This window comes from Schizosaccharomyces osmophilus, chromosome 1 (genome assembly GCF_027921745.1).
Source record: "Schizosaccharomyces osmophilus chromosome 1, complete sequence".
In the NCBI taxonomy this organism is placed as follows: domain Eukaryota; kingdom Fungi; phylum Ascomycota; class Schizosaccharomycetes; order Schizosaccharomycetales; family Schizosaccharomycetaceae; genus Schizosaccharomyces; species Schizosaccharomyces osmophilus.
In genome coordinates, this window is record NC_079238.1 from 3,750,346 (window position 1) to 3,769,723 (window position 19,378).

General features: G+C 37.8%; 9 protein-coding genes and 2 non-coding genes across 11 annotated transcripts; 8 read left to right on the forward strand and 3 right to left on the reverse strand.

The window, feature by feature from the left end:
* Window positions 1-1,165: 1,165 nt before the first annotated feature.
* On the forward strand, window positions 1,166-2,470 carry sib2 (ornithine N5 monooxygenase; the record flags this gene model as incomplete). The annotated part of the gene is made up of 1 exon (XM_056180495.1): window positions 1,166-2,470. One exon carries the CDS (start codon window positions 1,166-1,168, stop codon window positions 2,468-2,470), a length of 1,305 nt encoding a protein of 434 aa, XP_056036618.1.
* Window positions 2,471-3,483: 1,013 nt separating this feature from the next.
* ies4 (Ino80 complex subunit Ies4) lies at window positions 3,484-4,074 on the forward strand (the record flags this gene model as incomplete). Its single annotated transcript, XM_056180496.1, has 1 exon — window positions 3,484-4,074. One exon carries the CDS (start codon window positions 3,484-3,486, stop codon window positions 4,072-4,074), a length of 591 nt encoding a protein of 196 aa, XP_056036617.1.
* Window positions 4,075-4,747: 673 nt separating this feature from the next.
* SOMG_01704 (endomembrane protein) lies at window positions 4,748-5,779 on the reverse strand (the record flags this gene model as incomplete). Its single annotated transcript, XM_056180497.1, has 1 exon — window positions 4,748-5,779. The coding sequence occupies one exon, from the start codon at window positions 5,777-5,779 to the stop codon at window positions 4,748-4,750; it is 1,032 nt and encodes a 343-aa protein (XP_056036612.1).
* A 779-nt stretch (window positions 5,780-6,558) lies between these two features.
* On the forward strand, window positions 6,559-8,192 carry nop58 (U3 snoRNP protein Nop58; the record flags this gene model as incomplete). The annotated part of the gene is made up of 3 exons (XM_056180498.1): window positions 6,559-6,574; window positions 6,632-6,734; window positions 6,785-8,192. 3 exons carry the CDS (start codon window positions 6,559-6,561, stop codon window positions 8,190-8,192), a joined length of 1,527 nt encoding a protein of 508 aa, XP_056036611.1.
* Window positions 8,193-8,750: 558 nt separating this feature from the next.
* Window positions 8,751-8,875, forward strand: SOMG_10040. Its single transcript, XR_008803573.1, has one exon. It is a non-coding gene; the product is annotated as a 5S ribosomal RNA (ribosomal RNA).
* Window positions 8,876-9,382: 507 nt separating this feature from the next.
* wtf14 (wtf meiotic driver) lies at window positions 9,383-10,453 on the forward strand (the record flags this gene model as incomplete). Its single annotated transcript, XM_056180499.1, has 5 exons — window positions 9,383-9,497; window positions 9,692-9,925; window positions 9,971-10,171; window positions 10,211-10,315; window positions 10,374-10,453. 5 exons carry the CDS (start codon window positions 9,383-9,385, stop codon window positions 10,451-10,453), a joined length of 735 nt encoding a protein of 244 aa, XP_056036614.1.
* A 754-nt stretch (window positions 10,454-11,207) lies between these two features.
* On the forward strand, window positions 11,208-11,322 carry SOMG_10041. Its single transcript, XR_008803574.1, has one exon. It is a non-coding gene; the product is annotated as a 5S ribosomal RNA (ribosomal RNA).
* A 493-nt stretch (window positions 11,323-11,815) lies between these two features.
* Window positions 11,816-12,586, forward strand: SOMG_01707 (uncharacterized protein; the record flags this gene model as incomplete). The annotated part of the gene is made up of 1 exon (XM_056180500.1): window positions 11,816-12,586. One exon carries the CDS (start codon window positions 11,816-11,818, stop codon window positions 12,584-12,586), a length of 771 nt encoding a protein of 256 aa, XP_056036613.1.
* Window positions 12,587-13,088: 502 nt separating this feature from the next.
* On the reverse strand, window positions 13,089-13,934 carry snf30 (SWI/SNF complex subunit Snf30; the record flags this gene model as incomplete). The annotated part of the gene is made up of 2 exons (XM_056180501.1): window positions 13,089-13,683; window positions 13,762-13,934. 2 exons carry the CDS (start codon window positions 13,932-13,934, stop codon window positions 13,089-13,091), a joined length of 768 nt encoding a protein of 255 aa, XP_056036610.1.
* Window positions 13,935-14,618: 684 nt separating this feature from the next.
* Window positions 14,619-17,105, reverse strand: ubp7 (ubiquitin C-terminal hydrolase Ubp7; the record flags this gene model as incomplete). Its single annotated transcript, XM_056180502.1, has 1 exon — window positions 14,619-17,105. One exon carries the CDS (start codon window positions 17,103-17,105, stop codon window positions 14,619-14,621), a length of 2,487 nt encoding a protein of 828 aa, XP_056036609.1.
* Window positions 17,106-18,024: 919 nt separating this feature from the next.
* Window positions 18,025-19,137, forward strand: taf4 (transcription factor TFIID complex subunit Taf4; the record flags this gene model as incomplete). The annotated part of the gene is made up of 1 exon (XM_056180503.1): window positions 18,025-19,137. The coding sequence occupies one exon, from the start codon at window positions 18,025-18,027 to the stop codon at window positions 19,135-19,137; it is 1,113 nt and encodes a 370-aa protein (XP_056036474.1).
* Between the last annotated feature and the right edge of the window lie 241 nt (window positions 19,138-19,378).

Genomic DNA, 19,378 nt, shown 5'->3' on the forward strand with positions numbered 1-19,378 from the left:
AGCGTTGGTAATAGACAGTGTGTTGCGAAAAGATGTGTGATGCGGGTAACTATATATGATCTGATAACCTTGTTACTTGGCACATAAACAAACACGCAATTCTATCGAAAAGGTCTTTTGTAACGGGAATTGAAATGTGGACAGAAACAAATGTCCATACGGCTTGCTCGATCGAGTCGGATGAAGTAAAAGTCGAAAATTACGTATCCTTTTCTCTATAGCCTTGTTCGAGTGTTTCTCTTGCTTTCCCTCGAGATCAACCGAAAAAGCAGATCCAACAGAAATGTTTAAAGCTTTTACTAGGACTTTCCAACGAAACCAATCGTCTACTTTGAGGCCATCATCGCTCGCTGTTCCTTGAGTGCTACCTACGTTTATGATATGCTAAAATTTCTCTTTCATCTGATAAATAATCATTTTATTTGTTTTTCCTTTTATGTTTTTATTTCTTTTCTTTCATTATTGTTCTTATTTTAGTTTTTTTTTCTCGAAAAAGTAATGTTTGGAAGTTTGCTGTAAAGTGGTTTGATGAAAAAAATTTCACCCGTCACAACTGATTTGAACGTCTCCTCATGAAGACGTAACGAGCGTCCATTGCGTGAGTTCTTTAGCCGTTCTATAGAAAAACTTGACTGCCGTTTCAAGTTATTCATACGAAATTCTTCCTTTTTGTTCATTTCCCCTTTGTCTGGCTGAGCCATAAACAAACCTTCCGTATCTGATCGGGTAATTTTTATCTGATCGGATCGGTTACGTAACAAACCGTTGTCGTACATACAACGACGAGCAATGTAACTTGGTGGTAGCATACTTACCTATATATATCAGTATATTTCCATTCCACTAAATCTTCTTTTTGTTATATTACACGAAATAGTGTACTATAAAGGGAAGTAGTTTTGGGTGCATATCTTGTTTCATCCATCTGAACAATTTGTTAACGTGTGTGCTTGGAAACTCTTCGGCTCGGTTTGGTTTGGTTTGGATTAGATTGGCGTAACCTAACTTAACTTAACTTAACTTGACTTGGCTTGGTTAATTGTTTTAGGAAAAAGAACAAATAAAAGACTTGTTTTCTTTCTTTTCCCTTGCTTTTCGGTGTTTTAATTTTTTGAATCGTCGTAGAATCGTTTTGGATTTTGGTATCGTTCGTTTATTTACAAGAATGACATTCGTAAAGGGAACAGAAGAAACTTTGGATTTGGCAATCATCGGATTTGGACCGGCATCGCTTTCTCTGATGGTGGCTCTCCATGACCATTCCGAAAAACCTTTGCGTAACAAAAAGGTTTGTGTTTTGGAAAAGTCGCCCTTGTTTTCTTGGCATTCAGGCATGCTGATTCCAGGATCGAATATGCAAATTTCATTTGTAAAGGATTTGGCTACACCACGTGATCCAACTTCTTACTTTTCATTTTTGAATTATCTGCATCAGAATGGCGATGAAAGATTTTCCAGCTTCTTAAACTTATCGACCTTGGAACCCTCTCGCTATGAATTCCATGATTACCTTTGCTGGGCAGCTGGCCATTTCAAGGACTATGTGCAGTACGGTGCAAACGTAACCAAATTAGAGTACGATCAGTCTTTAGATTTGTATCGTATCACTTATGGCGATCACCAAAAAATCGCCAAAAATGTCATTGTAGCTACGGGCGGTCAAGCAAATATTCCCAAGCCTTTTTCCTCGTTACAAAGTCCCCAAGTTATCCATTCAAGCGGCTTTATGTTTGACGACAGCCAGCGCAAGCTTCGTTCGGCTAAGCATGGGGTACTTGTCATCGGTTCTGGTCAATCCGCTGCGGAAATTTGGAATCACAGCCATAACATCATTGATTCCAAGCTTCCTCTTACCTTGGCTTTCCGCAATTTGTCTCTTATCCCCAGTGATTCCAGTCCCTTTGTCAACTCGTTATATTTTGATAGCCATAATTCTCACTGGTGGTACAATCTCCCTGAACAAACCCGTATACAGGGCTTGAGAAACGGCCATACCACAAATTACGGAGTCGTCAAAGAAGAATTGCTTGAGGACATGTATCGTGAACAATACATGCAAAAACTCAAATACGGCAAGGCCTGCCACAACTTCTTGAATGCCACCTATGTGGATTCCGTGGAACAAAAACAAGATCACATACTCGTTACCCTGGCCTCCAAACTGGATGGTATTGAAAAAAAGATCACTCAAAAATTCGATGTCATTTATTTAGCCACTGGTTACAACCATGCATCTTACGAAACCATCCTTTCTCCCATCTTTCCCCATTCCCACGATATTCGTATCGCTGAAAACTACCTCGTTGAAAACACTCCTTCCAAAAACAGCCGTCTTTTTGTTATTGGCATCTCAACGTATCAGCACGGTATTGGTGAAACCTTGCTTAGTTGGACTGCCATTCGTGCTGGTGAATTGGCTTCTCAAATATTTGGACCAAGCAAGCCTACTGCTCGCCCTTTTTCTCCTTAATTTTTCTTCTTTACCGATGTATTGTCAGTTAACGGACCGTTTTTTTATGACTGCACTACAAAAAAAAAGCGCTTTTTTTGTATCGTTAATAAAACTCATCCCACTAAGTATACATATTCTACATATATATCGAGACTTGTAGAATCATTTCCATTGTGTATCTTTCTTTTATTTCATTGATTTCTAGCTATGTTCTAGCTATGAAAAGGACACTATGTTAGATATCTTCACAAGGACACCAGCAAACAAACCAATCTTTTGTTTTCAGTCTTCCAACATTTTTACTTCTATCAATTCATAGACTTTTAATACCTCGTAAAAGTAGTATTCCTTTCTATCCTATTGCAATATAGGTTCAACCTCTCAGCCTAACAGTCAAAAAACAGAATTCAATAAACATAAACTAATTTCTGCTACATCTACCTTTTTTCTTCCCTAAATCTCGTAATTCATACCAGTGTTAGATTCACTATAACCCGTATTGGGATGCAGTGTTCGTTATACGAAATTTTATGCGAGACACACTCGGATGACCAGAAGAAGGCGGGAATACCAACATGACAACAAACATGGGAGGACACAAATGTCCAACAGCTTGCGTATATTCCAAGACTTGACAAGCCCAGCAAGTCGAATTCTCTACACATCATCAGCAAAGAAGAATTTGAACTGCTTGAAAGGTTTGGGAAAAGTATATTGAAGAAAAAATTTCTTTAAAAGTAAGGTTAAAGAAATATCTCTTTTGAAATTCGATTGAATCGAAAAAAGACTTAGGTTTTGCTTTTTTATCTTTCCTTATATATTTTCTGAATTATTTCCTTTTGAGACCAACAAAAGAACCTTTTCTATCCAAACTGTTGATCGAATAAGTGTCTTCCATTGCTGTCTTTTCAAGTGAGAGGTTTGTTTTGCTTCTCTGCTTATATCGTTGGACAATTTTTCAATACGAAAGCATATCCATAAAAAACCTTTTTTTCCTTCTAGGTTCTCTCTCCCTCTAGTCTCTAGCAACTATGTCAGAAACACTGGTTTTACATCTCAGACTTCCTTCTGAGCGATTTCGAGACACCTTAGATTCTCTGAAAGAAAAAGATAGCTCCCGCACTTCTTCGCCGACCCAAGCATCGAAAACACAAGACAAACTTGCACAGCTGAAAAAGCCCAGGGCTCCTTATGGAATGGGTCCTAGAGCCATTAGGCGAAGAGAAAAGGCCGAAAAGGAACGTCAAGGCACAACCATTGAAGAAACGAATGGTCCTTCCCATCCCTCTTCTGGAAGCGTGACTCCTACGCAAGCTGCTTCTCGTTCTGCTCCCAAGGCAAATGCTAATTTGATAAATGCGGGTTTGCGAGCCCTCGACAGATCTGGCAAACCTTGTCGAAAATGGGAAAAGAAACCTATTTCTATTCGAAGTGTCTCCGCTACTGTCTGGAAACTTCCAACTTGGTTAGGGACTTCAGATGTAAACGGTTTTGAAACTCCCTCTTCTTCTCCTAGATCGATGACTCAAGATAGTCATCAAGAGCAAAATGAATCAATCCCTGCCAATCCGGAATCTAGCTCTACCGAAGTTGCCTCCCCTACCGAATCAATGGTCAGTTAAATGCAGGGCTTCATACTATCTCGGTTATTTCTTATAATTTTTTTCACGGCTGGTCCGTGATAATTAATATATACATGGTTTTTTTAGAACCTTTATATACCATCTATTGATCATCTTTTTTATCATTCTAATATTAAGTTTCTGTACTCTTTTTGTTCGCCAGGGAAAATATGTGAAAGGAATCCAAGTTTATTCGTACGAATCGTGTTACGGTGTATTGTAATTTCTCTTTTCCCGTTAAAAGGTTCTTATTAAATCTCGCAAGGGTGTCTCCTGATATGCTTCTTTTTGCTTAGGAATATGGTCTATCTGGTTTGCTCGATGATATTCCTTACCTGAAGCTCAATACATTTGATGAAGCTGATTTGTACACTGTTTTCTTCATGTCTTTCTTTTGTCTTTTGTTTGATTTCTATCGCTAGGTCGAAAAACTGGCTTTGATTATCTGGTTCTGTGCAATGGAGTTTTTCTAGCGTTCAAATTTAAAAATAAAAAAAAAATAAAAAAAAGAACGAAAGAGTAAGGAATTATATTATGTTATCAAAAGAGTCCGTGTTTGATTGTTGCTATGAAACAGAAATGAAAGAAAGCATAAAACGAGCAAATAGTCTTCAATAGAATCGGAATGAAATGTGGTCATAAAAATAAAGATAAATAAAAATGAAGGATCGTTTTATAGTCGAATTGAAGGTACGCTGCTGAAGATTGCTGTATTGGCAGCTACTAATGCAGCGATTAACAAACCTGCGTAAACTGCCTTAATCTGTAAGTGAAGAAGGATCCTCTTGTTTTGTACTTTTGAAAAATGAAACGGCTTTGTTTCATTATATCCAACAAGTGCCAACAAAGGATCTAAGCAAAACCACGAACAAATGAGGTTATAAAATCCAATGAAAAAGGGAAGCAAAGTCCAAACCCGTACTCTTCTAGAATACTCCAAAAAGATGCCGCAAAACCCAAGCCAATATGCTGCAAAGGTAGCGATGTATCCGATGAGAAATCTGACGGCATAGCTAGCAGCATGAATGTTGTGCTTCATTTGTTGATCCAAAAATCGAGTATATGCAGGTTTGAGAATAAAGTGAAATATATAGGAATGAACTTCTTCAAGGATGTTTGGATCCTCGGCCACTTGATACTTTGAGGCATTAAGTAGTGGATTCACCAAACGCGATGGAAGGGGAACCCGAAAAGGGGACCCTTTTGTCAAGTATCTGTTTATTATTATCTGTCGAAAAGCAAACAAATGATTATGTGAGATCATTCCGAAGGAAGGAAGAAAAGGCTTTGGATCATTAGAGGGATGAATTTCTTTTAAATAAGATGCTCGATCCTTGTTATGAAAAAGGGAGGCTGGGTCTAAGATTTCCATATTGAATATGTTTTCTGTGAATAGCGGTCCAAAATTAGGGAGATAGTAGTCTTCCAAAAAACCATAAGAAACGTTCGATTGGTTCGGTGTCCGGGCTCGAGAGCCATTTAGGCCAAGGGTAGAGCTACTCTGTGTAGCGATAGAATGGGAATTTTCAATTTCTTTATAATAGATTCTGGTAAGGATGTCGAGCAAACTAATATCCAACCACATATCTAGATAGTCAACTCCTCGCTCTTCATATTGAATATATATATAAAAGTTATAGATATTCAATGGAGCACTACACTGTTTTGTCAACACATCATTTACATTTGGTATACGACTGCTCATTTCATGTTACACCGTTTTACCCAAAAGAAAGTCCTAGAGCTTGTTTTCTATTACAAAAAACCGAATGGAAATGTTTTATAAACAATTTAAGAGAATGGTAGAATACAAAGCAGGGCTCCCTCACCCGTTAGCTCTTCCAAACGTATCGAAGGTTTTTGTGGGTAGTGTTTTGCTTTTCCAGCATTCCATATACAGTACGAGTATAAAGAATTTAGTACAGCAGAAAAGCAATTCAGGAAGAAAATGATATTTGTACTTTAAATTTAAAATTATTGTGAAGTAGTCCATTTTCCTATTCCTCGTGTTCTCTCGATAATACTATTGAATATCATCTTACTCGTAACAAATGTTCCCTATGAAAGCATGAGAGAAATCGTTCAAATAAAATTAGAATTAAAATCATGCAAATGTACAATTGTATCAGGTTTGACCCATTTCACCTTTACACTCTACATCAACTTCTAATGTCCAGGCGCTTTTCATTTGTAAAGCTAAAGGAAAACCAAAAACCACTTCTGCCCAAAATAAGTTTCGAAAACAAACCTCAAAAGTCATTTTAAAAGAAAAAAAAAAGGTATTTTTGTAATTCGCAAGTAGGGAATAATGTAACCATTGTTTGTTTACGACTGCAACTTTCAAAAGATGCGTTCTAATTCGTTATCCTAATTACAGTATTGCTGCTGTTTGCTCCACAAAATGTGGCCGTTCATAAATTTTCTGCGCTTCACCAACAACTACCAAAGCATACTACACGTTTAAAAACGTGAAAAGTCGCAGAAATGTTGATTCTTACAGGTAAATAACTTTCTGCCTTGCAAGTTATGATGAAAACAAGAAATTAACAAAGTTTAGAGACTGCGGCCGGTTATGCCGTTTTTAAGGCAAAAGATAAATTGTTGAAAAAGCGTGAAGCCTTAGTCGACGACTTAAAAACAGCTGAAGGTGCTTCGAATATGTATGGAAAAGCAAAAACAAATACTGAATTTCACTAACACCGGTTTGTAGCTTAAAATTGCAGTCATTTGCAAAATTCGAAAGTACAGTGGATGCCGTCGACAATGTCTCCGCTCTTATCGAGGGCAAGGTTTCCCCTAAGCTTTCAAATCTTTTGAAGGACTTGTCCGACAAAAAAAATAATATGCTTGTTGTTGCTGATCCCAAGCTTGGTAACGCCATTAACAAATTGCCTGGTCTTGAGTTTGAGGTTATGTCTGACTCATCCGTCCAGGATCTATACCGTGGTATTCGTGAGCATATGTCTTCGTTGATTGCTGGCTTGGCACCCTCTGATATTAACGCCATGTCTTTGGGTCTTTCGCACTCCCTTTCTCGTCATAAGCTCAAGTTCTCTCCCGACAAGGTTGACACAATGATCGTTCAAGCAATTGCTCTCCTTGACGATCTCGACAAAGAGTTGAATACCTACGCTATGCGTGTTCGTGAATGGTATGGTTGGCATTTCCCTGAAATGGGCAAGATTGTTCAAGATAACTTGGCATATGCCCGCGTTATTAAGACTATGGGTATGCGTACCAGCTGTTCTTCTACCGATTTCAGCGATGTTCTTCCTGAAGAAGTCGAGGCCACTTTAAAGAGTGCTGCTGAGATTTCTATGGGTACCGAAATTACCGCCGAAGATTTGGAAAACATTTCTATCTTGGCACAACAAGTTCTTGATTTGGCAGCTTACAGAGCTCAGTTATCAGAATATCTCCGCAACAGAATGCATGCCATTGCTCCCAACTTGACTGCTCTTGTCGGTGAACTTGTCGGTGCTCGTTTGATAGCTCACGCTGGCTCTTTGATGAACTTGGCCAAGCAACCTGCTTCCACTCTCCAAATTTTGGGTGCTGAAAAGGCTCTTTTCCGTGCCTTGAAAACCAAGCACAGTACTCCCAAGTACGGTTTGATCTACCACGCTAGCTTGGTTGGTCAAGCTAATTCTAAAAACAAGGGTAAAATAGCTAGAGTTTTGGCTACCAAGGCCGCCTTGTCCCTTCGTGTTGATGCTTTGACTGACAAAAATATTGTTGATGGTAACGTCGGTCTGGAGAATCGCATTCGCGTTGAAAACCGTCTTCGTTCCCTTGAAGGTGGAAAGCTTTTGCCTTTGCCAACCGCCTCGGTTCAACAACAAAAGCACGATATCAGTGGTGGTGCCGCCTACAACCCTGCTACTGACACTGTTGTTACCACCGATGACGCTGATAAGAAGGAAGAGAGTGAAAGTGAAGAAGAAAAACCCAAGGAAGACAAGGATTCCAAAAAGAAGAAGAAAAAGTCTTCCAAGAGTAAGGATGTTGATGAGTCATCAGATAGCAAAAAGGAAAAGAAAAAGAAGAGAAAATCTGAAGACGGAGAAGAAGCTTCTGGCGAGAAAAAGAAGAAAAAATCCAAGAAATCTAAATCTTAAATTGACTAAGTCTTTTTTGAGTCTTCAAGGAATGCTCCTTCAAAGCTTTTCCCTTTTATTATATATGCGCACATTCATATACTAATGGGATCAATTGTATGGATGTTTTGAAATTGGGAAACCTTGATTTTGTCATGCACCTTATTTAGGAGGTGCTGAATTTTGTTGTTTGATTTCTCCCTATTTAAACAGTTTCTTGGATATTGTCTTCGTTTATTTCTTGCGTCCTAGGTATATATAAAAAATTTAGTTGTTTGCCTAAAGTAGGGTTCAGTACCTAAAGGTTTATTAGGAACAGTAACACGATATATAATTCATATAGACTATGACTCGTACATCAAGCGTTGTACATCTTGCGTCGGAATAAATTAGGATATTTGATTTGCAATGTATAGGTGGATAAAGATAATGATTTACTGGATGTAGCTTATGATGGAATAGAACTATGTAAAGGAATGTGACCATAAACTAACGTTGTGGAGTTTGCCATGTAATAAGTTACCGTTATGCTAATTTAGATTACTCTCATAAAAACTTTATTGTACTAGTCCAAAACGTCTACGGTCACACCTAGGCGAAAACACCAGTTCCCGTCTGATCGCTGCAGTTAAGTGAAGCGTCTGAGGGTCTCGTTAGTTCAATACTGCGGTTGGAGACAACATGAGAATCCGGGATGCTGTAGGCTTTTTGCAATCCTTGTTCTTTTGTATGCAAGCATCCTGAAGAGTAATGAAAAGACCGGCGGACATTATGACAAAAAATGCTTTACTTTCCAATATAGAGATATGCATTTCTAATCCTGCTATTTATAATTTAAGCAAACAGCATGATTTCTTTGCTCAAAGTTCCTTTGTTTACTTTTTGTAATAAACGACGACTCTTTTGGATTATACTATTAAGAAAAATCGCAATGAGGACTGTGACCAGTCAGTGACATAATGTCGCTGCTTTTATGAATTAAGACATGCGAAAAGCCATTACCATGATTTTTTCAAACTCGCATCGTTGGTTTTAAAGGAAAAGTTAAGCTGAATGATTTATTTGCTTTTTTGGAGCGAGGCTCAATTCCCTTTTTCGACAGATTATTGAAAAGTGCAACCAGTTCCAACGGACTTTTCTTAGTGATTCTAGTTGATTTCGTTTAGAGTGTAACTATCGGTGTTATTTTGGCTCTAATTGCCATTGTAAATATGAAAAACAAATATACTCCTATTTCAGATTCTGATGACTCTTCCAAAACGCTCAATGATGAAAAGGCAGATAGTCAGTCGTCTCCTTCTGATGGTACGCCTCCTCCGTATACAGGTAAGATTAGTTGAAATAGAAAGGAAAGGTTGATTCTTTGTGTTCTTGCTGGAACGGTTCTTGATGGAAGAATCATGCTTGTTTATTTATTTGTCGGGTTTGAAACTAATAACCTTGTCGATAACTGTCAGCAAACATTATAGACACCTCTATCTTTTTACAAACAAAGAACTATTTACTAATACATCCATTAGCTTCAACCAAATTTATTGATCTCGAAATGGCTCCTGAAACAGAAGAAAGTTCTAAAAAGAAAAGATATCTGACGCCTCGTGAATTAGCAATTGTTTTTGCTATTTTTATTGTATATAATGTATGCTTAATTATTGCGAGGGTCATTCTTCTTGTTTACGAAATTCCGTTTAATCAGCTTGCCGTTTGGGTACTTTTTGGCGTTTGGTGCGCTCTATTTCTGTCATTGACAATTGGTAAGAAACTAATTTCAGGATTTTTAATGACTCACTAACTATTAGTAATAACTCAAATGCCTAAAGAATGGTTCACGCAAGCTGGTAGAGTGCTGCACAACATGTTGACGGCAGCAATCTCTGTGTGTTGTTTCAATGGTTTCTGTTACTTTATTGGAAAGAAGCTAGTATGGACTGAAAACATAAACTCGTTCTGTTACTGGCTGTTTGGTGCCATTGACATAATGTTTATTCTTGTTTTAACGAGTATGCGATACACCCTGCGAAATATTCTAACTGTTCTAGTGAATGCAAATGCGCGTGAAATATTAAGATTAGTTCTCGTCGATCTGAGAAACGGCATAGGCGTTGGCGTAAACGGAATAGGAAACGCTGTGGATCGTATTTTAGGTTTGTACACTTCGTAAATGCTTGCTATCGTTAGGGCTTTAATTAACCTATTTTAAAGATACAAATCGAGGAGAGCAAGTACCTCAGAACGAAGGAATCGAACTTCAGCCTCTTGCTGAGCAAAGCGCTGAAGTTTGAGTTTGAGTTTTACCGAACCTGCTTTCATTCTTTATATTTCGCTCCTTCTTTGGAAATATCCATGTCAATTGCAGTCCATCAAGTTTCTGCATTCGCATCCACCAAAGTAAGCATTATCGTTATATGATAGCTTTAATTGCTTTTCTCATTCGCTCTTTCATGAATCTGTTGATTCGTTTCACAGCATCGTTGTTTACGCATTGTTCATCTTCTTCGTGAATAGAACACCTTTTTAATGATTATTTAATTATTCCGACGAAAATTCTGCCGTAATGAACTTCGTACTTTCCGCATATAATTCATAAATGGCAGGGACGAAAGTGATTACCGCCAGAGGTAAAATTGATTCACAGCGTAGAAAGCACAAATCTTCAGATTAAAAGATTCGACAGATGTAGCTTAATAAATTAAATTATCGTTTATATGGTGAGTCAAGTCGACGCACTATGAAAATATATTAGTGGATCCATATATATGAAAGTTCAAGGTTTTTTCAAACCATAAACTCATACGCTGAGTCTTACACTTAGCGGCGTAGAAACAAAGCTCTGACAGCCTAGTAGGATGTGAACCAATAGAAAAGAGAAAAACAGTGTGTTTTCAAATATTATTCTTATAATATGAAAGCATTCTCCATTCAACCGTGATAAATTACCAGATAGAACTGAGCCGAATTGGATCTTGTAGTTCATCAAGCCAAAAAGACTGGATCAATTATGAATTAAATTATTTTTACAGACCACAACAAACGTCTACGGCCACACCTAGGCGAAAACACCAGTTCCCGTCCGATCACTGCAGTTAAGCGTCTGAGGGCCTCGTTAGTACTATGGTTGGAGACAACATGGGAATCCGGGGTGCTGTAGGCTCCCTACTCACTTTATTCTCATTTTATTCACAGTTTGTCAATTCATCCAGAATACGACTTACGACTTCTATATTCTTTTGATACCACGCTAATACTATCCATACAGGTAGTTTATTTTGAAGGATTAAGTAGAGAGAGGAGCGTATTAGCCCATATAAAATGATGAACGAGTTTTTTACCTTTTAATGAAATATTTTTTCGAAATATGCTTTATATAGGATATAATTATCTCTCCTCAACATTCCATAAATGGGTGATTTTGCCCTGTTTACGTTTTGTAACATAAAATAATTGATTGAAAATACTTTCAATCAACAACATAAGATTAGAGCGGGATAGTTCGTTAGATGACATTCTGACGATATAGGACACCTAAGCAGCGTCATTCATGTGCAACCAAATGCCAATATCCTTTATGTATCTCAGGGAGTTGCTGCAGCCGGCCAATTTCCTTTTCATTGTTCCTTCTTTTCACTGCCTTGACCCTTTGAAAGATGGACCAAGAGTTATTTAAAAACCCATTTGAAGTTGCTCCACCATCTGATGATTCTTTTGCATCCTTAGAAAAATTCACTTATGAATTGGTGGGGGCAGTTCCCCAAAAGAAGTTCAATAGATTCAGAAGCAAGCTGATCAACCTCTACAAAGCACTTGCATCTAAACTAGAAGAAGAGGCTCCTCCACAAGATGATATGTCTGAAATTCGAGAGATGCTTCAAGACTTAAGAGAAGACATGTCTCAAGAGCTTAATGAAAAGTTAGGTAGCCTCAGAAAAGATGTCGAGAGCATGAAAAAAGAACTACAATCAGTGGATGCACAAATGCAATTTGTTGATACCAATTCTAGAGGATATTATATTGATATTACCTCAAAAATCAAGGAAAATAATTCCGAGATAAACAAGGCAAGAACCTCAGCACAGAGATCGGAAAACACTGTAAACAGAGTTATTTTCAAAGATACAAAGCCAGTTCCATTTATCAATGGACAAAAAACTCCTTCTGAACTGCCTGAATTAAGAGTTATTTCTGACATTGATAATTTGAATCCAAGCCAACTAAAAACATACCTGGAGGGATATGGTGGTAAGTATGAAGATAAAGAACCTCAGGCATCTCTTAAAAGAAAGCTTGCAGATCACGTTGGTTTTGTTACGTCCGAAGATTCCCGTTACGAGTTCTCAGACAATAATGAACCCCTTTCTAAATATGCCAAATCGGTACACCAAACCGAAGGTGAAGAGTCATGCTCCATCAAAGGTTGATAAATGTTTTTCGAACAGCAAGGATCTCTATTTGGTTTCTATAATGAAGTTTTCCCGAGACTTAATTGAACTTTGCAGTATATTAAGTCAACCCCTCGATCAATGCGTATTCTTTCACACTTTCCGATTTTTAAATTGTTTCTACTTAATGCCTACCATCACAATACTTGTTGCCGTTTGATCGTTGCAATGAGGGTTGCCTAACCTCAAATTAGCAGTATGCATGGTAGGAGACAACATGGAAATCCGACATATTATAGACTTTTAATTTTCTACTATTTCTTTTCGTTTTCGTCTTCACTTGGAATTTTTTTTTTTTCAAGTGCTGATGTGAAATACAAATGGGCCCTCATTCGAAAATAAATAACTCACAAATATTGAATTATGTCGCATGATAGAAAGATCAAGTCCACCACTACCAGAAAGATATTCGGGAAAAGATTAATAATCAATACGGCACTAAGTAGAAAAGGCAAAGTCACAACGTTATAATATATAACTCTCATTTTGGGTAAATGTTCTGTTGATATTGATTAAACATTGGAACATGTTGTTGACCAGAATCAGGTAATTTTTGCTGCATATTTGAATACATATCTTGACTGTAAACATTTTGTGGAGCATTGTTTAGTTGAATGGTATCGGGAGTAGTCCTTGTGGCTGCCACAGGAGGACGCATGTCCGTTGAGTTTCGGGCCATCGTTGGATTCATTATAGAGTATTGGGTTTGCGGGTAAGAATTATAAGAGTTCATTAAATCTTGTTGCGATCGTAAGGTATTCACGACTGTCGGTGAGGCACGTTGTCCATTGGGATTCGCTCCGTTATCAAAAGATTTGTTTGGAAAAGAATTATCCAAGCTTGTAGAGTTAAAATGACCGTAAGGTGAGTTCTGAGGATTGGACTCTGCATTTTGTACTGGGTAAGAAGGTGCTTTGGATTGCGACTTTTGAAACATCTGTCGAAGCACCTCATAATGAGGTTCTAAATAAGGCATGCCTTCAGGGCAAGTCAAAGGAGGTAACGTGGTTTGTGTTTGTCGCCCTGAAGCCAAAGACGCCAAGAATGCAAGGTTGTCTTTGATGCGTCTCATGTACCTATTATTTAGTTAGCTGTTTTGGTCCTTTCGGATCTCCTTTAAATCTTGCAAATCGTATCTAGCACATTTATATTACCTTGTAAGCATTATAGCCATTTTACTCTGTATGTCTGCATCGCTAGCGTACAATTTTTTTATCTGATGTAACTCGGCACATCTCCATAACAGATGGCTATTTATTTCAAGTAGTTTGTTCAATCGTTCATGATCCTGTAAAGTTGTACTCACGTTACCGCTAGCCGTATTCATATTTTCCTTTTTTTATCGTTGCCTGAAAAACCAAACTTCAACCACAGTGATACGTCTAAAGTATGGATAAATAATTTATAATAAAAGCAGAATCTCCATAAAATCCGAGTATATAATCTTGTACAAAGGAAAGTTATAATTCAAGGAATTGGCCAAAACGTAGGGTTTAATTATACGGAAATATTCAAAACTCACAAAAAATCGGCATTGGCTTTCAATGTTTTATATTTCATATTTTATTAAGTAAACAATAACATTAAAATTTTAAATGCTAAGTATAGGATGCTTGCTGATTACCAAAAGTTTTGAAACAAGGGGATTAGCTTGTTAGTTTTCGTGGTATATGTTAAATGAAATCCCTTCATAAAGCAGCTCGCATCAAAAAAACGTAGACTCATTCATACAAAACAAGAATGAAACCAATTTCATAAACGAATAAAAGACTAAATAATGAGGATGAACAATAGATTCATCATGTATTATTTAAAAAGATAACTAAACAAGTAAAGTAAACCTAGGAGTGCTTGTAGTTGAAGAAAATCCTCTTATGTAAACACACTTGAAAGGTAGATGGTCAATTTCGAAATGAATAGAGTAATAGGCAGATCCTCCAAAAGAATTAATAAATAGATATTTTATAAAAGAATGTACATCTGATAACGAAGTGTTCCTGAATATAGCTTTTCATTTTATTTTTTCGTAGAAAAGCATATAAGCTTCCACCTTAGAAACCTCTTCCCAGGTAGTTTTCGAGACCATATTGTCACTTATGTATAACCATTGACGTTCTTTGCTTCCTGGTTCTGTTTCAGATTCCGGCGTTTCAGATGTTGGAGACGCAGACCTATCCGCTGGAACATGCTTGTGAGACAACACATAAGCGACGTAATGGCCGTAATTCAATGTCCCTGAATGGGTAACGACACCAAACAATCTATACTTATTCCCTTCTAATGATTGTAGCGTGGGCATAACAAACTCGTTGACGTCTAGTTCTTGGTCAAACTGTACAAACCCAGTGATTTTTTTTGGATCGCAACTTCCATCAGCCGAAAAATAGTGATGAAACCGCTTCAAGTGAATCACAAACACGGGTGGTAACGGTGAATCAATTAAGAGTCGCTTATAAGCTTCCCGATAAGTGAAATCCACAGAACAATCGCAAGCACTTTCATCTTCAGTGTTTTCTTGCGATACACTATTATGATTAGAGGAAGATTTACAGTCGCAACTACGACCACAAGACTCGCAAGCAAACATATTGTCGCCACTTAACTCTTCTATGCGAGTAAAGTTGCGTAAACAGTCAACAATGGTATTTGGCTCATTTATACAAGAACTATTGGCAATCATTGATTCTGGAAAAATGAGAGATGATAAATTGTTAGACTGTTTTTGCGACCGACGAGAATAATTAGATCGATTACTCAACCTCCGAAAACTTTGAAAATATGAACTACCGGCTGATTTTTCATCCTCAGCGGAATGTTCATTAGGCGTCTCAGACTTATCTCCCTGGGAGTCATCAGCCTTATTTTTTTCGTTTTCAGGATTAACATCATCAATTATAATTTTTACGTCTGGTACCCCAGTTGGTTTCTTTGGTGATCTTCCAAAACGAGACCGCAGCGCACGATGTAAGCGATGACGCTTGCTCAAGCTTTTTGAATGCGCATGTATAGATAAAGAGAAGTCTTGTGTAGGCTCATAGCTTTTGCTAACTTCCTTGCAGTTTTTACATAAAATAAGACTTACAAGGCGACCTGTGAATGAAGAATCTATCACTGTATGAGCAGAATCTTCATCTAGAATCATCGAAACTTCAGAATCATTTGCAAAAGATGCTGCAGACTTGTCAAACTTTGGAGAGTGATTATTTATCTTGTTAATTCCATCATGGGAGGAATCTTCCTGCGAGTGAAGGTTAAAATCTCGTCTATTATCCCTTTTGAAAGGATTGTTGGAACCAGTTATGACGAAGTCTTCGTCTGGCTTTGTTTCACTTATGTTGACAATGCTTGATTGAATAGAGTCAATTTTTTTTAACGAATGATCCTCCTTGCTTACACAAGGAATAGGAGAAGTACTAGGGGAATGTGTATACGAAGAAGCAGAATTAGCGCCCACAATGGGGGAGTCCTCTTTTATAGGAGTAGCCAAAGGACTGGCAGACTTATGGTTATTGTTTGATTGATGTCCATTCTCAGAAGGAACTTTTGAATGCGATTGGAGCAAAGGTGGCTCAATATTGTTAGCGGCTTTAGCAACTTCTTTTTCCTCATTTATTAAATCATTAAGTAAGTACCTTAGAAGTTCATGCGCGTCCTGTTGAACTCCCTCAGTAAACTGAGGATGACGGGATCGAAATTCGCTAAATAAAATTCCTGGGCGAAAAACGGTTACGGATCCGTCCGCTTTGTAAAAGGATTCCATAAACCTTACAAATGAGGAAAGCAACGAAGAATCTAAATGATTTTCGAAATGTAACTTTGGATCCCTATCTGGATGGAAAGGATGCCGACTAATACAGTCGTGAAGGTGTTCAGATGAAGATAAGACTTGCAAAACAGAATTAAAGTAGCATGTTGCACCCATGTTTTTTAAACCAGGATGAATGATATGCAGCTTTGGAGAGGAAGAGGATTTGAAAAAATGTTTCGAAAAAGTGGATGATTTTTCCTGAGACTTTGCATTTAGTGAAGTATCTGGTGAAATATCTTGTTGCTCAGAGGAAACAGAAGAGACAAGGTTGGTGCGGATAAACTGAGAAACGTCTCGAATTACCATGTTCTTTTTGTCGAAGGGAAGGACCTCCATGTTGCATGCATAACAGAAGCTTTTCAGTGTTATGATATTTACGAAAACAGAGTGCTTGTTATTTTTCTTATAGTGAGTTAGCGAATGATTATCATTGTGGGCACAAAATAAATAGCCACAATTAGTACAAATATTTAGTTCATAATCCTCATTCGTCCTTGAACCGACCGCACAAAGGAGGCATAAGTGCTTGCTTGGGTCACGAAGAGTCCGGGCGTTATTCTTGATATAAGAAAGTTTCACGCCCTTTTTTAAATGCAAACATGATTTCACTTGGGAAATCATTTCCTCTCTAGTAGATAGCTGAGAAGCTTCTTCTCGTATCTGCATCGATAAGGCTTCGTGTGTATTCATTGCAATCAACAAAGAATTTGTAAAATAAAATTATAGATAAAAATCAACGGAAATGAGTATAAGCAGGAGCAAGTCTAATACTTTAATGTGCACTGCAGATAACTATGTGTAATGTCGGGATATCGTTTGAAAAACCTATGACAGGTCAACAGGCTTCTGGGAAAGGAAAAAATAAATGAAATAACAGTAAAGAGAGCACCACCAAGACAACAGATTTTCGCGAAACTCGATCGAATTTTCGGAAACCAGTTGTTTTAAAAGTAAGAAGATATTATAGAAACTGTGCACCAGCGAGCCAGCAAGTAACCAAAAGAATGAACAAAATTCCCAAGCTCTACCAAATAGAATATTCCTGTAAATTCAATTCAAGAATCGAGCAAAGGTAAGGTACAAGTATGGTGAAGGAATCCAACCAGACAACAAAATCAGCGATTTTATTATAAATCGTCTTTAAAGATAATATGAAAAGTGAGCCATTCAAAATCCTTTTTCCAAATTCAAGTATAACACGCAAATCGCGAATTAAAAGGAATGAAAAGTAGAAAATGTAGCTCACAGGGACGCTCTTGGATGAAACTTTACCCTACAAAAAACAAAATTTCAAAATCAGACACGGGAGACTCCAATTTCCTCAAGGATTCACTGAAACTACTCAAAGTCAGTAAACAATGAGCGTTTGCAGTAGTCAAACTGATTCAAGTTACTAATAACTTTATTTACAGGTTCAGATGACTCTAATGAGGCATAAAGTAATTTCCTATCTTTTATTTAAGGTACTTGAGTGGAGTAAGGGTAAGGCACAATTATGACTAGATTTGAATAAAATCGAAGCTGAACAGAGCAAGCATCGGGAATCAGAAATTGGAAGGAAAAGGCAAAAGCATTGACATTTAACCATTGAGTTTTCATTATTTATTTAATGGATTATAATAATGATAATATGAAAAGATATGGAGACGACGAAGAGGCACCGCAAGTGAAACGTACGAGAAATGACGATTATCAAGAGTATCCAGCATACGTGAGTGGTAGAAAGCCTTCTTTTGGAGGCAATCAAGGCTCTGGAGTCGGTAAACTACATTATGGGCCTTCTCGGCCTGGAAATGTCCCTTCGTCCTCAGGAGCTGCCGGCAACACAGCTGCCACCGGGGATCGTCAGGAAGCAGACCAATTACAGGATGCTTTGATATCGTGTGGTATTCAATTAAAAGAAGAAGAGCTAAACCTTTCCACGTCCTATTATGATCCAGCATCTCTAAATACCTTTGCACTTTCATCTGAAGATCGATCGAAGAAATGCGACTTTTTAAATTCATACACCTTGATGCAAACAGTCAGCAGTATTGTAAATTTGCATCGATTGAAGAGTATGGATACAGATATTCACGCGCTCATCTCTATGGCAGTACGCGATTACATGGCCAATTTGTTACAGAGAATGATTGTCGAAAGCAATCATCGTACTGCTCGAATTGATACGAAAAATAATTTACAACTTGATAATGTTCGCCAAACATTAGCGAATTCTGCTTACAAGGAATACGAAAGTGAAGAGCGAAGACGTGCTGTCTTGAATGTCCGTCGAGCTGAACATGAAGCTAGACTTGCCGAGTTAAATACAAATCCAAATAGTGAAGAAGGGTCTTCCAGCCGACGTAGAAAAGAGCAAAGCTCTTCGGCTGCCGCAAAAAATATCTCAGAAGATGCCCAGAACAGAATGACGAATGCCACCGCTAGTATTATGGCAGGAAGTGCCTTACCTTCTGGTGGTAAGAAATACTCTTGGATGGCCACAGACATAACTCCGGCTGCCCCTGCCATAGGAGGTGGTTTTGGAATTCGAAAAAAGGAAAACAACACTCATAAAATGATGGCTCGTGATGGTACATTACCTATTCAAACCGAAGAGAAAGGCGTCATTAGCATTCGCGATGCACTTGCCATTCTCGAAATGGATCGTGATGGTGCTGGTCGCATCTTCGGAAGAGGAGCTCGAGCGATGATGCGAGCATACATTCGTCTAAAGGACTAGAAAATTTAATTCTTCTGTTGATTTTCTATTTTTTCTTTACAGGAGTGTTGTCATGGTCGGTTTTTGATTATTCTTATGAAGTATGAAGTTCTGTGTTTGCAATGGCTTTTTGATAGGTAGATGATTCCTTTTATTGTTACATGCTAGTTTTCATGTATGTATATGTGACTATATACATGCATGTGTTTTATTATACAATGACATTTCGTTTTTAATTCAGAGATCTAATATATAGCTAATG